Source organism: Neolamprologus brichardi, chromosome 11 (assembly GCF_056152115.1).
Source record: "Neolamprologus brichardi isolate AB-2024 chromosome 11, ASM5615211v1, whole genome shotgun sequence".
NCBI classification, from domain to species: Eukaryota; Metazoa; Chordata; class Actinopteri; order Cichliformes; family Cichlidae; genus Neolamprologus; species Neolamprologus brichardi.
The window spans coordinates 20,423,340-20,438,202 of record NC_142114.1 but is presented as its reverse complement, the minus strand read 5'-3'; the positions used below and the strand labels follow the sequence as shown (position 1 = coordinate 20,438,202).

The following is a 14,863-nucleotide window of genomic DNA, read 5'->3' as shown; positions in this document are numbered from 1 at the left end:
CAGGGAGGCAGGCAGGTGAACGGGGTGAACAACCCGTGGGACTGGCAGGTGGTCGAGCGTCCAGATGGGAGCTCTTCGGCAGAGATTTGTGTCCGGCAACTTGATGCGTGGAAGGGTTAGCTGAGAATCTGGCAAAGAAAGGTTGAGTGCGCTGGCCTTATGAGTCCCCGGCTTACTCATCCACAGGTGCGAGCAATCAGCAGAAAACAGAGGCCCCTCCCAGGGTTGGAGATGCCGGCTCGGAGGGAGACACACTAGCACACACCTGAACCATGACAAAATATGTTTTATATTTCAGAATAGCCTCCCTTTGCTTTGTTGACAGTGCTGCAAACCCTTGGTCTTCTCTCAGTGAGCTTCATGATGTAGTAATCTGACATGGTTTTCACTTTACAGGTGTGGTTGGTCAAGGTTCAATTATGGAATTTCTTATCTTCTTAATGGGGTTGGGACCATCAGCTGTGTTGTGCAGAAGAGGAGACTGTGTGAATCAGGCCTTTATGGTCAAATAGCTGCTAAGAAACCACAGCTAAGGAAAAGCAACAAGCAGAAGAGATTTTTCGGGGCCAAGGAACACAAGGAATGGACATTAAACCAGTCTAAATCTGTACTTTGCCAAGTTTGAGATCTTTGGTTCCACCCGCCATGTCTTTGTGCGACACAGAAAAAGTGAACAGATGGTCTCTACATGCATGGTTCCCACCATGAAGCATGGATGAGGAGGTGTGATAGTGTTGGGGTGCTTTGCTGGTGACACTGTTGGAAATTTATTCAAAACTGAAAATACACTGAACCAGCATGGCTAACACAGCATCCTGCAGCGACATACATCCCATCCGGTTTGAGTTTAGTTGGACCGTCATTTATTTTTCAACAGGACAATGACCCCAAACACACCTCCAGGCTGTGTAAGGGCTAACTGACCAAAAAGATGGAGTGCTGCGCCTCACCTGACCTAAGCCCAATGGAGATGTTTTGGGATGAGGTGGACTGCAGAGTGCTCAGCATCTCTGGGAAGTCCTTCAAAGACTGTTGGAAAACCATTTCAGGTGACGACCTGATGAAGCTCAGTGAGAGAATGCCAAGAGTCTGCAAATGAGTAATCAAAGCGAACAGTGACTATTTTATGGAATCTAAAATATAAAACATATTTTGAGTTATTTCACACTTTTTTGTTTACTACATAATTCCTTGTGTTCATTCATAGTTTTGATGCCTTCAGTGAGAATCCAAAAAACACATGAAAATAAATAAAAACCATGAAATGAGAAGGTGTGTCCAAACTTTTGACTGGTAGTGTGTGCGCCCTCACAGGAAACATTAATCATTTTCAACGTTTTTTCCCCCCAGTCTGCTTCCAAGGCCTGTCACTCCGGTGAAACTGCACTCACTAAAGCTGCAAATGTCTTATCTTACCTGCTGGATATCAGCGTGTTTTTGACAGCTTATGCAGCACAGAGACCAGTGCACATTAACTCTTGGCAGCTAAAAACTGCGGTGTTAAATTTGGAATAATCTTTGTTTTTATTTGACTGCTTTGATGCTCCCTCTTCTCTTCCTCTCAGGTCTCTTTGTTCCGGATCATCAACCATCCTGGGACATCTCTCTCCCCCATGGCTGTCAGTTACTGATGTTCGGATCTGGAGCTTTGTCCTCCAGCTTCTCTTATCTCCCTCTCTCCTCTGTATTTATGCTGTCCTTTGTGTGTCCCTTCTCTAGGTTTGTTTACACGTTGAGGCAACTGAATGTTGTTTTGTGTATTTCTTCCAGGTTGGATGTTGATGAGGTCATGGAGGGGGGGGCTTGAACTAGATGAAGTAGATGGTGTCAGGGATATGCTGACAACAAAGGCCGTACTATTTACCTAAGATCATTTTTTTAGTCGAACTATTCAGTGGCACCTCGTGCCCTGTGAGTGGCAGCCCTACCTCCAAGAGGATAGAAATGTCTCATCATTGGATTAATATGACCACTCAGAACAAGCTTGTATTGATTTCTGGTAACCTTCCCCTCTTAAAGGACAAGTGGACTCAAAGATATCAGTCAGAGGTAAAGGTTTTGTTATTTTTCTTACATTTAATTAACCATAAACAACACTCCAGTGTGAATTTGCCTTGATATCAAAAACTGATATTTCAGATTTACAATAAGCTGTATATATGAGGAAAGACTCTAAATGCAATGCAAGTAATTTGATACATTGTCCACATTTTTAAGCATCAACTTTACAGTCTGCCTCTGTAAAATAAGGTTATATTCCAGAGATAAACTTTGATCATATATCTATGAATTGCTTTCATGCTGACTTTCCTTGCTTTCATAAGACTTCATATAAATGCACAAACATAGATAAATGTTCTTCATTACAGGTCAAAGGGACCTCTTCTGTAAACAATAGAAGTAATTCAAAATATGAGCTCAATTAACCCTTTTTGTTTGGGTTGATCATGACTACTAAAATACAGTGAAGAACTTGTTTTATCTTTTTCTGTTATTATTTTTTGGTGCAAACTGAGTGCTAATTTAATTTACAGCATAGCACCAGTTCTCTTCCTCTATCTCAAAATGGCCACAGTTGCTTGGTGTTTAAAATAAAAATATTAAGTGATGAGTGTAAAACTTAACATGGAAATGTAAGTTGTAATTACTAGAATTTTATCTACAGCCTTACACTGCAAAAGTGCAATGCCATTTACTACAATTCTGTTATGTACTACTCGAAAAAAAAAAAGAAGCAAATTATAGTATTTTCTGCACAAGCTTCTCCTTTAGTGTTTTTGTGTTAACAGCAGATTTTTTTCAACAAGTAATTTTTCCTAAAACATAAACTGCACGACAGAGTTGATTAAATTATACGTAAAAGCTCAGTTATATGATAGAAGGTAGAATCAACATACTTTTTTTACTTTCTAAATAAAGTAATTTTGAGCAGTTCTTGCAGTTAGTGCACTTTAGCTAAGTCTCTAAAGGTTTGATCTTGATGTGGATGCCATTGAGTGAGCGGAGAACCAGTCGGGGGATGATCTTGGGTTTCATAGTGGGCTCCGCTATGAGCTGGTATCGCTTTAGTGTTAGAGCTGTCACCACTTTCATCTCATTCATAGCAAAGGTCTGACCGATGCAGTTTCTGCAAAATACATAAATGTAAGAAATACACAAAGACCTGAAAAAAATTAAAATAATTTGATAGATTTTTTGATAGAAAATGGACAGGAGGGATAATTATAGTATGTTATCTTTTAACATTCAGGGCCAAAGGTGCTTGTATTTTAAATTAGATCAGTCTTAGATTACAGTGAGTTCCCCCTTTCCCCTACTTGCTCTAGCCCAGTGGTTCCGAAAGGGGGCGGCACGGCATGAAAAAAACAAAACAAAGAATGCTTGGACACTGCTAGCATAATGGACAGGTTTTTGACAGGGCTCCCACACAAACGCAAAGCAGAGGATGAAGCATTGCCAAATATGGTTCCAAACCAACTTCCTTCCAAGCCAAAGACTAGAACATGGTAAATGGTAAATAGACTGGTTCTTATATAGCGCTTTTCTACTCTATCTGAGCACCCAAAGCACTTTATAGGGTGGCTGGGTGGCTGTAGCTCAGGTGGCAGAGCAGGTCAGCCACTAATCAGAAGGTCGATCCCAGGCTGCCTCCTAGCTGCATGCCAAATATCCTTGGGCAAGATACTAACCCCATGTTGCCTACTGGTGGTGGTCAGAGGGCCCGGTGGCGCCTGTGTCCGGCAGCCTCGCCTCTGTCAGTGCGCACCAGGGCAGCTGTGGCTACAATGTAGCTTGCCATCCCCAGTGTGTGAATGCGTGTGTGAATGGGTGAATGACTGAATGTAGTGTAAAGCGCTTTGGGGTCCTTAAGGACTAGAAAAGCGCTATACAAATGCAGGCCATTTACCATTTATACAACTCGTTCATTCACCCAATCACACACAAGCACTTTTCTAAGTTTTTCATGCTATCTAACTAACATTCATACATACACATTCACACTTGGATGGATGCATCGGGGAGCAACCTGGGGTTAGTATCTTGCCCAAGGATATTTGGGTAAAACAATGGGGGGCCTAGCAAGTTTGGGAACCACTGCTTTAGCCCATCATAAAACCAGTTTGCTGATGGAAATGGGGTCAGTGCTAAGTTACACATTCACATACTTGAGACTACTGCAAGCAGTCTCTATACAGTGATATAGTTTCAGGTGAGGACAAACCTTGGCCCAGCTGAGAAGGGCACAAAAGCATGAGGAGATCTCTTGGCAATGTTCTCTGGTAGGAAACGCAGAGGGTCAAAGACCTAATGTAATACAGGACAAAGAAAGAGAGCAGTGTTATGTGTATTACTTATTTTCTGAACCTCATTGCCCTTATCACTTGTGCAGAGAAAACTGCATTCTGACACATAATAAAGTAAGTCATTAAACCAGCTTGAATCTGTCCTGAGGTCCACTTTGGCACCAGGGACCTACCCACCTCAGCAAATACAGCACTAGTAATTAATTTAATGCACCAGTTTCATGATTGCTTCTTCAGTTATTTGATAAATTATATGCAGCCTTATGGGCAGAGTGCTGAAAACATCACAATTTTATTTCATCATAGATTCTGTTGATGATGTATTCCATGTAGTAAGTTGTGCTGGGAATAAAATTGTCTTTACTTACATTAGGGTTTTCCCAGACAGACGCATTCCTGTGAATTCCAAAAACACCTATTCCAACAACAGAACCTACATTTGAAATAAATGTGAACTTGGCTTATTATTATTAAAATATTATAGGGTGTGTGTAGCTGAACATTATCTTTCAAACAAAACAGGCATACACCATATCGAAAAATTTATTGTGACACAACTCATAATTCAGATGCAGGGGTTTGAAGTCCAGTTGGCACAGAAACATAAAATCAAACAGCTAGCCAGCCAGCGTGATCAAGTGTAAGTGGTATTATTGCACATTGGAAGTGTTTAAGAACTAAAGCATCTCAACCATGAAGTGCCAGACCATGTAAAGTTGCAGAGTGAGTGTAGAAAAGTCCGTGTTAGCGTGAACTACATTACCCAGCAGCTTTGCAGTGATGGGATTCATGGGACTCCTGAGCTAGATAGCCTGACTTAGTTCATACGCTGATGAGAGACGAGGGGAGAGCTGCTGGGAAGAAAAGCAAACAGCCCCCCTGTGTTTGTTGTAAATGGTGTGTGTCACATAAACGTGAGTTTACATTTCATTTTTAAGATGCTTTACCCTGTGTGTATTGATTCTAGCTACCTTTGGCATATGTGCTAGATATAGATAACTATGGTGGCCCAGCTATTGGATAGTTTCTGGGCTTGCTCCAGTTTTATTTGTTCCCTTTATCAATTCATGTGACGTTGTACGCTGTAACATGGGTGTATTACGTAGTGGTAGAGGGCTGGCTGCTGACAACTGCCTCAATATAAATATTTCATCTCTTGTGTTGGAGTGCCATCTTGTGGCCCATTTTGGGTAGTGTTTTAATAAATGTGGTCACTCTTAAGAAGCGGTATCAGGTTGATGCACCGTCTTAGCAGATTTGTTGCAATCTACTCCCTGGATGTCAGCCTCTCCTTCTGACCAAGGATAACTATTGTAGCACAACCCAGCATTAGTCTGATGTGCACCATTCTGTACAGTGAGGTTGCAGAGTGCATAAAAATCTCCAACGCTCTGCTGACTCAGTAACTGCAGAGCTCCAAACCTCCTCTGGCATCAACATCAGCACAAAAACTGTGTGCCTGGAGCTTCATGGCTCTTGGGTTCCCATGGCTGAGCAGTTCCAGTGAGTGTAATGTGTAGGCAGCGGTTTACTTTCTGCCCATATAATGTATATAATAATAATCTGGTGCCAACATTTACATACTCCCATTTGGAAGAACGCTGCACTGACAAAGCAATTACACCACACGTTTAAGAGATTTATACTAGTTTATAGAAACAATACTGTATGTGACAATACAATCAAATAATACCAACGTACCCTTGTAGAATAATAAAGTAATAAGTATTAAGTCAATATAGGTCCTTTATTGAATTGTAAAGAAAAGTAATTTATGTATGTAAAGACAAACAAAGTCGGTTAAGAGTTTGTGTTTACCATGTAGCATGAAATGATTCCAAAAGCATTATTAAGTGAAGACATTTGATGTTTACTCTTTGATAATAACAACAGAGTAAAATCACTGACCTGCAGGCACTGTTCTCCCATCACAAAAGGTTACAGTTTTGGTGGTTTTTCTGGCAATTCCTGGTACAGGGGGGTAAAGGCGGAGAGCTTCTTTTATGCACATTGTAGTGTATGGGATTTTACTGAGATCCTCCCTTAAAATAAGACCGACATGCAATGTTAGTGAAGTCAACTAATAAGAAATCTTGTTTATATGTCTCCTAATAAAATTTTGGTACCACAGAATGGCACCAACTTGTTTCCCTATTGCAATGTTGTCCTTTCATAAGCCTACCACTCCATGGTTTCCTTGTCATGCAAGGCCTCCATAATCTCTTTCCTGCAAATCTTCTGATGTTCTGGGTTGCAGGCCAGACAGTAGAGGATGAAAGACAGGCCACTGGCTGTGGTGTCATGGCCCTCAAACATGAAGGTGTCCACTTCTGCCCGCATATCTTCATCTGACAGACCCTGCTGGTTCTCATCCTGGCGGTGAAATAAAGGATATTTACGGTTGATAAAAGACAGAATGGACTGCACTATACTCTAACTGGGCTTCTCAATAAAAGTCCTTTGTTACTTTTGCTGTTCAGGCTCATTATATTACTGCATCACCCGACTTTAACTCAGCTTTAGCTGGATAACATTCATCCTTATACAGATGCCTTTATAAAATTGGGAATTTATTCAGCAGCCAAGTATCAATGTCCGCTGTTCTTCTTAAGCCATATATAGCACTAATTGTTTGTTTTTTAAGCAAACACCTGCCATGCAGTTAATAATTGATTTTAATTTTTCCTGCCAAGGACAACAATTTGCTATGATATACTCATAAAGGAAGAATTCTTTCTATTCTTCCATTATCGGTTGATTATATTAATATTATACAGTTATTACACAATTATGTATTGAAGTAATATAAATCTGATTTTTCAATTTGTGTGATTTTCAGTTAAAATGCATAAAAAAATTGGATCATTTTATGTCTTTTAATGTGTTTTAAACTTTGTTGAAATGAAGAGTGAGTCACAGCATGAACCCATGTCACGAAAGCTAAGTCTACTAAGAGAATAAACATGCTAGCTGAGACAGCCCCTACAAGCTGCCGTTTAGAGAAGTTTTTGGAAAAAAAACTGGACAAAACACTAACCAGTGTTGACCAGTCTCTACACAAAAGAGATTTTGTATTCAGGACATTAACATGCAGCTTGGTAACAGCATGCACCTTTGCTTATTTGCTGCATGCATATGCTATTTCAGCTTTAGGCCGGTACTTCAGATATCTGACACGATCTTAAGTTGGCACTTGCCTTATTTTCTGTATGACCTTTATGCAGGAAAACTCCAGTTTGTGACTTGCCTATACATTAAGCAAATCCTACAATGTGAAATGTGTTGAAGTAAGAGGCTGAAACTGATGACACATAACATACTCTTGCAAAGAGAAGGATGTCCAGAAAGTCCAAATATCTCTTTGCCTGTATTTGTCCAAGCTCCTTCTCTTCCTTTAGTGCTGCTCTCCTCTTTCTTATAACTTCCTCTTTAGAAAAGAATATAAAATGTAAACATTTGTAGATCTGACACTGATTTTTGGCAAAGGTTCAGATGAATCAAAGCAAAGCTTACCTGTATGACTGAGGGCCACCTGACGGGCTTTTCTGTATCTGAAACCATGTGGGCTAAGGTGGAAAATGAGGTCACTGTGGTACGGAAACATTCTGAGCCGAAGGTTAATTAGAAAACTGAGGTCATAAACTGCTTTGATGTATGCATTTGTTCCACTGAAATGACAAAGGAGGCAAACATTAAATGCAGATTTACAACAACAAACGACTCAACATAAAACTGACACTGTAAATGACTCTTTAAAAAGATTCATCTGGGCTCACCCCTCTGTCTGACAGTTGCTGTAGCAGCTGAAGGCACACTTCATAATGCTGTCCAGTGTCATGAGGCTCACGTGTTTAAACAATTCAAAAGGCTCATTTGTGCTTGCATAACTTTCCCACTTATCCTGCCAACAATGAGAGAACAGATGTGTCAGAAGAAAATTGTACATAGCATGATCAGCTACATGAAATGTGTTTTTTATTGATCACTAAGCAATCCACATGTCTACGTGACTTTTTACATGAACTCTTGTGTGATAAACTTATTTAGCAACTAACAGCTTTCTCTTTTCTAAGAACATACAGACTTAGAAAAGGGGAACCTCAGCTCTAAGTTCTTGGAATAACTTTGTTACCTTTGTACACACACAAGCTTGTATAAACAAAGAACGCAGACAGTGACAGAGCGCGAGTCCGTGAGTGTCTCTTGCGTGTACGAGCGCTCTGTGACCGTCCTCGCGAGTAAAGACAACTGCAGTGTTTGTGTTTTCTAACTCACGTCGCGTCACAGCTGAAGAACTGTGGGGTGATTCTTAGAAATCCCCTGTCATTTAAATTGGTCCTTCGAGCCAGATAGATGAGTTGATGGCTGTGTCGTAAGTACCCATCCTAATGTGTACCTCATGCATCCTGTTCTACGACCCTAAAGCCATCCTTCATGTGTTTCTTCAGTTTTTTCATATCTGTCTCTTTCAACTTGAGTCAAAACGTGACCTAACTCTCTCCAATCTGTGTTTTCATTTCGTGCTACAGACACGTGTGGTTTTGGCATTCTACTCAGTTCCTGTACTTTTTCTGTTTGTATCACTGAGCACACAGCATTGCCACTTTTAGTTACATAGAGGTGCTGCAATGTAAGCTTCTGTGGGCCTAATCTGTGAATTTGTGTGTCATATGAAGGATCTGGGCCTGGGCTTTGTTTAAATCTTAGGGTGTTGTGATACTCATCAAAAACAAGTGGTCGGGAGTCTGGTGGCAAATACTTCTCTGCCAACCTCTGTAGAGGCTCTAATGGTGGAAGGTTTAGAGTCCAATAGTAGTGGGGCACTCCTTTTCCCGCACTGCTATAATTAATCTGTCCCTCTTCTTCTACCTCTTCATAGTTTAACATTAATTCTGCGTGCATGTCTTGTGCTCCTGGCACTACGCCATGCTGTCTCTCCCTAGGAGGTTGACTGGACAGGATGGATCGTATATACATTGGTTTTTACAGCTCCTGCCACTTTCTCTATGCACTAGCAGTAGGCCTTCTGTTAGAGATTTTACACTAGTGTGACCTGATGCAGACTTAAATATCAGGGTCTCTTTTGAAAATTTCAGGTTATTAGGTTTTTGATTTAGCACAGTTTTGCATGCACCTGTGTCGCATAACATAGTCATGGGTTGGCCATTTACGTCAATTTTTAGTATGGGTCTCTCTCCTAACAGTGTAACTAGTTCATGCACGTTAAACACTTCTGTATCCTCCTGTTTTTCCTCACTTCCTTGCTCTCTGTCTAGTCAATCTTCGTTCCTACCTTCTCTCTTAGAAATCCCCTGTCAAGATGTGATCTCTCTGCAGGATACAGACACTGCTCCTGCTTTACTTCTATGATATTTACTGACACGTGCTGACCAACACATCATGACTTTGATTTTATTTATCAATTATGCAACTAAATTGTCTTCAACGTACCAACATAGTCTCAGCAGACTCTGACATCAATTTTACGTATGGTTTCAAAACATCATAATGGAAACCTGGTGTTAAGAGCCTTCTGTGGCGGAACCACTTCTGACCTTCTGACACCAACAACCCATTTCCTGAAGAACATGTGCACGAGTGAGGAAAGCAGCAAAACAAACAACTCTGCACTTAAAAAAAATGCTGTAGGAGGGAGACAAATGAGCCTTACCAATCCAACCCTCCACAAAACGGTAGGCAAAATCATCTTTTGGCTCTGTTACGAAACAAAACAAATAAAAATGGTGTTAGGGACCTTTAACTTTACTACACAGTTATAAATGTGCATCAACAACACAACAACTACGTAAAACATTTCTCACACCTGATGATGTCAGGATAGTTTTTGCATAATCTGGATGCTGAATAATGATGACACTGACAAAGGGGCCAAACCAGATTGGAAAAACATATGAGTACTCCTGTCCCCATTTCACTACCTTGTCCATTTCGGTCCCATCTTGTTTAAACTGAAAGACAAAAAGTACAACTGAAACACATCACAGCAGGCAGACTTTACTCGTGTAAATTGTGTTGTTTGTCAACTGTGTGTGTCTCTGTTTGCAGAATGGTGTTCTCCAACATGGTGCGGTCCGTTTTACTGGACGGTTACACATGTTATAGCTGCTGCGAGTGTGTTGATACAGTTACCTCGAGAACATGTCCAAACAGCCAGTGTGGCGGCGGCCCCCAAAAAGCTTGGAAGTTTCGCAGTGCTTCCCTTCTTTTCGCAAGCAGAATTGTTAATTTATAAACCACGACAAAAACACAGAGAACAGCAAAGACGTGATGCATGTGAGGCCAGCCCAGCTGAAACTCCGCGAAAGTTTTAGTTAGTTTCATCTCGCAGGTTTAAGTGTCTTCCCCCTCCGCCTGCAGGAAAACCTCCCCAACACAGCGCAAAAGGTGATATGAGCTCACCTTTCTGATAAGAGCTGGAGGTAAAGTTTTCAGTGGTGTCTCCGGTAGGCGGGGAATCTGACAATCAATAAAACGCTGACTTGATGTCCTGACGGAACTGTCGGCGTTTTGAGCGCAGGAGTGCAACAGCAACATCATTACGGCGGAAAATGAGAACTGGGATGATGAAGATGCTAATATGGGAAGAGTATCGAATTAAAAAGTAGATTATGAAGAAGTGCGGTTAAAAAAATATTTACAAATTCTATCAAAAATTACTTTGTTTGTTTACCGAAAGAATTTCTGCTCATGTAAAGTGAACATCACACGCAAAAATGTAGGTTTTCCTTTTGGCTATTCTGTTTGCCTGTCAAACACTTGTTCTTTCATATAGTTACTAAATACGTTGAGTTTATTTTAAGAAATATTGACACAATCAAATACATTTAATTGACTTCATGATTAAAAAACTCAACAAGTAAGGAAATTCTTGACAACGCCTCTAACTTTACATTAAATATAATCTGTGCAGATTATATTCATGTTTTTTTAAACAAGTAAATACTCCAGATTACATATCATACTTAATTGCCCAAACCTGACTGACATGCTGCACATGCTGCATGGTGCTCTATGACAAATTAAGACACTTTAAAGTACTCAGCTCAGCACTTTTGGGATGTTTATGATATTCATTAGAATTTAATCTCATTAATAAAAGTGTAATTGTGTCAGTTGTTGTCCTTGGCAGTCAATAAGTTGGTCACAAGTGCTTTGTTTGCACATGAAGTCCAAACTCCAGTGAGTTTAAGCATACGATAAACTGTCCAAACAGCTCAATCACAGTTTTGGTTCAACCCCCACAAACATTATCTCAGCATAAAATACAATGTGAGAACATATTTGGCATCTATATATTAAAAAAGAAACTGGTTTGCGATGCACATTTTGTGTCTTAACACCCATACTAAATGTAAGAAGTAAAAGACCACATCAGAAAAACAGTGTGGGTGACAACCTTGCTAAATTTCCTCTGTACTGGCTGTTCGACCACTTCCGATGTGTCAGGCTCATTTAAGCTGTTAAGCTCAATCTAAAACCTTTTGCTGAGAGGCAGAGTTTGTGATCTGTGTTTTTTATGAGCAGTAATGGTACAGCCAGGATGCTTCATGTTGGGTTTTATTTCTGCGGGGACAGGAATTTCTCCCATATGAAACAGAAAGGCTTCATTTTCATCTTTTTACTTGTTTGGAACTTCTCTACTTTCTCAGGAAACAGTGAGTATCTGATCAAATCATTACTTAACTAAATTCATTATTCAAATTGCTTAATCAAATAGAATGTATTTAAAATACAACTGATGAACTGACTTTTGAATATTTTATATTTTTTTCAAGTGACTGTTAATACAAATGAGCAATGTGATATTTTGCCAGTTGCAGCACAACTTAATTTTTCGCTGGGATGTCGAGCTGTGATACCGTGTCAGCATTACATCCATCGATCAGACTCTTTCAAATGGTTTTACAAGAAGGACCATAGCAGTAAGCAGGTTCAGTTATTCTTCCGAGATAAGAGTGGAGTGCAATACCATCAAATGTCCAATCCCAAATTGAGAATTGGATCCAATCATTCCTTGGTCATCAGTTATTTTACTGAGGATGATGAAGGTGTGTACTGGTGTGAAACTTGCCAAGAAACATGCCAAAAGTCCACTGACATCATAGTGAAGAAAGGTTTGTCCTGCTTTCATATTTTTCTCCGTTAAGTCAGAATCTACCTGGGATTATGATTTTTAAATTTGCCAAAGATAATTCTCACAATCCTTTACCTCTCTTTTTTCAGAGACGTGGAAATTAGTCAATAAGACAGTTTACATTGTTGCTGGCAGCAGTTTTCAGCACACATGTTCAAGTAAACTTGATAAAATAAACTTTTGGACTTTTCAAGCAACGACTGCTGTTGGGAAATCAGAACTAAGAGCAACAACAGACAATTTGACTTTCAACAAGTCTATATATATTGGAAATGTCAGAAGAGAAGATGTTGGTAAATATACCTGCTGGATGAGTAGCTGTGTCGGACACAGTATTAAGCGAGTCACTATCAATTTGTGTGTAGTTACAGGTGAGAAACTAACACACAAACATCATTGTTTCATAGTAGAAGATAACCTGATGTAGCCTTTTGATCTTTACTTACATTATATGACAGTAAGGATTCATCTGCATCTTGCGCTGTGACGTGCGGCATGAAATCAAATAATCCGAACAGAACTTCAACTACATCTGTGCCTGTACATCCACACGGGTCCCTAAATTGCAATATAGATTCAGTGTTTGATGGATACACTACAGTTACTAAGAGTCCCACATTTAGCACAACAACAGGTGGGTGTTTAGCCATATGCTGTTTGTGAATCTTTTTCACCTGAATCAAAGAAATATTAATATTTAGCTTTTGGTTTAACAGGTTTTCAAAAAGAGCCTCAAGACTGGATCCCACTTATTTGTGGTATATCAGTATCATGTGTCATTTTAATGGCACTTATCATTTTTTGCTTCAAACCAAGATTACATTCAGGTAGGCTATGCAGCTGCGCCTAACTTCCACTTCCTGTGTACAATATTGTTTTTTTTTTCTTATGGTTTGCTTGAAAAATTTCCCCCTGTGATTTTGAATATGCTTCTGCTTCTGTCTCACCAAAGCATTTCCTGTTCAAATTTGTTGCTGTGGCTTGAATAGCAGGGTAAGTGTCTGTGCTGACATTGAGGTGTAACCTAAAACTCTCATGCAGAAATGAAGTGTGTGCGTGTTGCTTTGTCTGGGTAATGAAATGTATTGCTTTTTACTGCAGGTGGAAGAAGAGTCTTCAGTGGTTTATTCATCAATTATCATCAGGACACCCGGCAAAAGAATTAATCACATGACCTCTAGTGATTGTAGTGAAATAAAAGTATAGAGAAAAAAAAGTCCAGGATAAGTGCAGTCACTTTTGTTTATATAGCACATTTTAAAACAATATGGATTGGTCCAAAGTGCTTTTCAGTTGACTGTTAAAATAGGTAAGGTCATTAAAGGGCACTGGTTAGAATTATACTTTCCATCCTTGCTGTCATTTGATGTAGTAACTGATTCTTCAAAGTACTTAAATTGTAACTTCACCCACACGCTTCTCAAGGGGAAAATCTGAAACCATGAGTCTTTTTTTTTCCAACAAAGGAATGATTTCAAATCAAATCTTTAACTGAACTTTTACCTAATTCTCTGAAGGCAGGGCAGGTGTTCTAAAGTACATGGGTCGAGATCATTTTAATGAGAAACTTTGAGTGTGATACAGATGTTATGTAACAACATTTTTTTGTTGTTGTTGTTGCTCAGTACAGAGGTGAGGTCCATTCATGAACTGCATGAAAGCACAGTTTCTGATTACCCTGCAGATCAAGTTAAGATAAAACAAATGCAGGTAAAGAAGAAACGTTGACCTCAAAATGTTAAGGCAATTAAATGCTGCTTTCACAAAGAGGAACGTTATTAGGTATATGACCACAGTAAAAAAGCATCTAAGCAAAAGGTTGCATAAAGAAGGCTGTTAAAAGTGTTAAAACCACAGCAGTACTGTGTCTGCAGTGTTAATCAATAATGATCATCAGTGATAGCAAAACAATAACACCCTGCAGACAAAAGGTTATAGTATGATTATTACTGATTATTACTCCGAATAGCCTAAATTGAAAACAATGTGAGTACCACACCCACTTTTTTAATACACCACAACACCAACCCACAGAGACAGACAGGACATGACACGCAGGACAAACCACTGCATCACGATCTGTCATTGGTGGCGGTGTGCACAGCTCTAATGAAAACAAACCCAAATAAGGCAGCTGACCCAAATAATATCCTCAGGCATGCACTCAGGGTCTGCTCATCAGAGCTGGATGGTGTATTCATAGACATACAATCTGCCCATCCTTTAAGTCCATTACTAGTGTGGCCCTCTCCAAGAAACATACTGCCACATGCTTAAACGACCATCATCTTTTTGGACTCACATCAATTGTGATGAAGTGTTTAGAAAGGATCAAAAAGACTGTCCTGGCCACCTTGGACTATTTACTTTATGCACACATACAGAATCAGTCCACTAGAAGGTA

General features: G+C 39.8%; 3 protein-coding genes across 6 annotated transcripts in view; 2 read left to right on the top strand and 1 right to left on the bottom strand.

The window, feature by feature from the left end:
* Positions 1 to 1,665, top strand: part of LOC118454250 (uncharacterized) — a 32,081-nt gene extending 30,416 nt beyond the window's left edge. Inside the window, exon 6 of one of the 2 annotated variants that reach the window (XM_087848318.1) lies at positions 1,566 to 1,665. The gene's annotated coding sequence lies outside the window, so the exon portion shown is untranslated. Of the gene's footprint in view, positions 1 to 396; positions 698 to 1,565 lie in introns of those variants that run through there. The other variant, XM_087848317.1, reaches the window with a different exon arrangement.
* A 378-nt stretch (positions 1,666 to 2,043) lies between these two features.
* LOC118454249 (cytochrome P450 4B1-like) lies at positions 2,044 to 10,741 on the bottom strand. Of its 2 annotated transcripts, XM_087848314.1 has the most exons (12): positions 10,455 to 10,741; positions 10,129 to 10,273; positions 9,976 to 10,020; positions 9,756 to 9,883; positions 8,081 to 8,205; positions 7,818 to 7,972; positions 7,625 to 7,731; positions 6,487 to 6,677; positions 6,213 to 6,346; positions 4,673 to 4,737; positions 4,223 to 4,305; positions 2,044 to 3,127 (listed from the first exon to the last, which is right to left on the bottom strand). In XM_087848314.1, the coding sequence occupies exons 1-12, from the start codon at positions 10,644 to 10,646 to the stop codon at positions 2,956 to 2,958; spliced, it is 1,542 nt and encodes a 513-aa protein (XP_087704440.1). In that variant the 5' UTR covers positions 10,647 to 10,741; the 3' UTR covers positions 2,044 to 2,955. The 2 variants fall into 2 exon arrangements, with proteins under 2 accessions (XP_087704440.1, XP_087704441.1); XM_087848315.1 differs by lacking the exons at positions 2,044 to 3,127; positions 4,223 to 4,305; positions 4,673 to 4,737 and adding an exon at positions 4,781 to 5,155.
* Positions 10,742 to 11,631: 890 nt separating this feature from the next.
* Positions 11,632 to 13,915, top strand: LOC118454248 (uncharacterized). 2 transcript variants are annotated; one of them, XM_087847795.1, is made up of 7 exons: positions 11,632 to 11,980; positions 12,101 to 12,439; positions 12,549 to 12,830; positions 12,908 to 13,093; positions 13,176 to 13,286; positions 13,412 to 13,452; positions 13,561 to 13,915. In XM_087847795.1, exons 1-7 carry the CDS (start codon positions 11,842 to 11,844, stop codon positions 13,663 to 13,665), a joined length of 1,203 nt encoding a protein of 400 aa, XP_087703921.1. In that variant the 5' UTR covers positions 11,632 to 11,841; the 3' UTR covers positions 13,666 to 13,915. The 2 variants fall into 2 exon arrangements, with proteins under 2 accessions (XP_087703921.1, XP_087703922.1); XM_087847796.1 differs by having other exon boundaries at positions 12,140 to 12,439; positions 13,561 to 13,914.
* Positions 13,916 to 14,863: the final 948 nt, after the last annotated feature.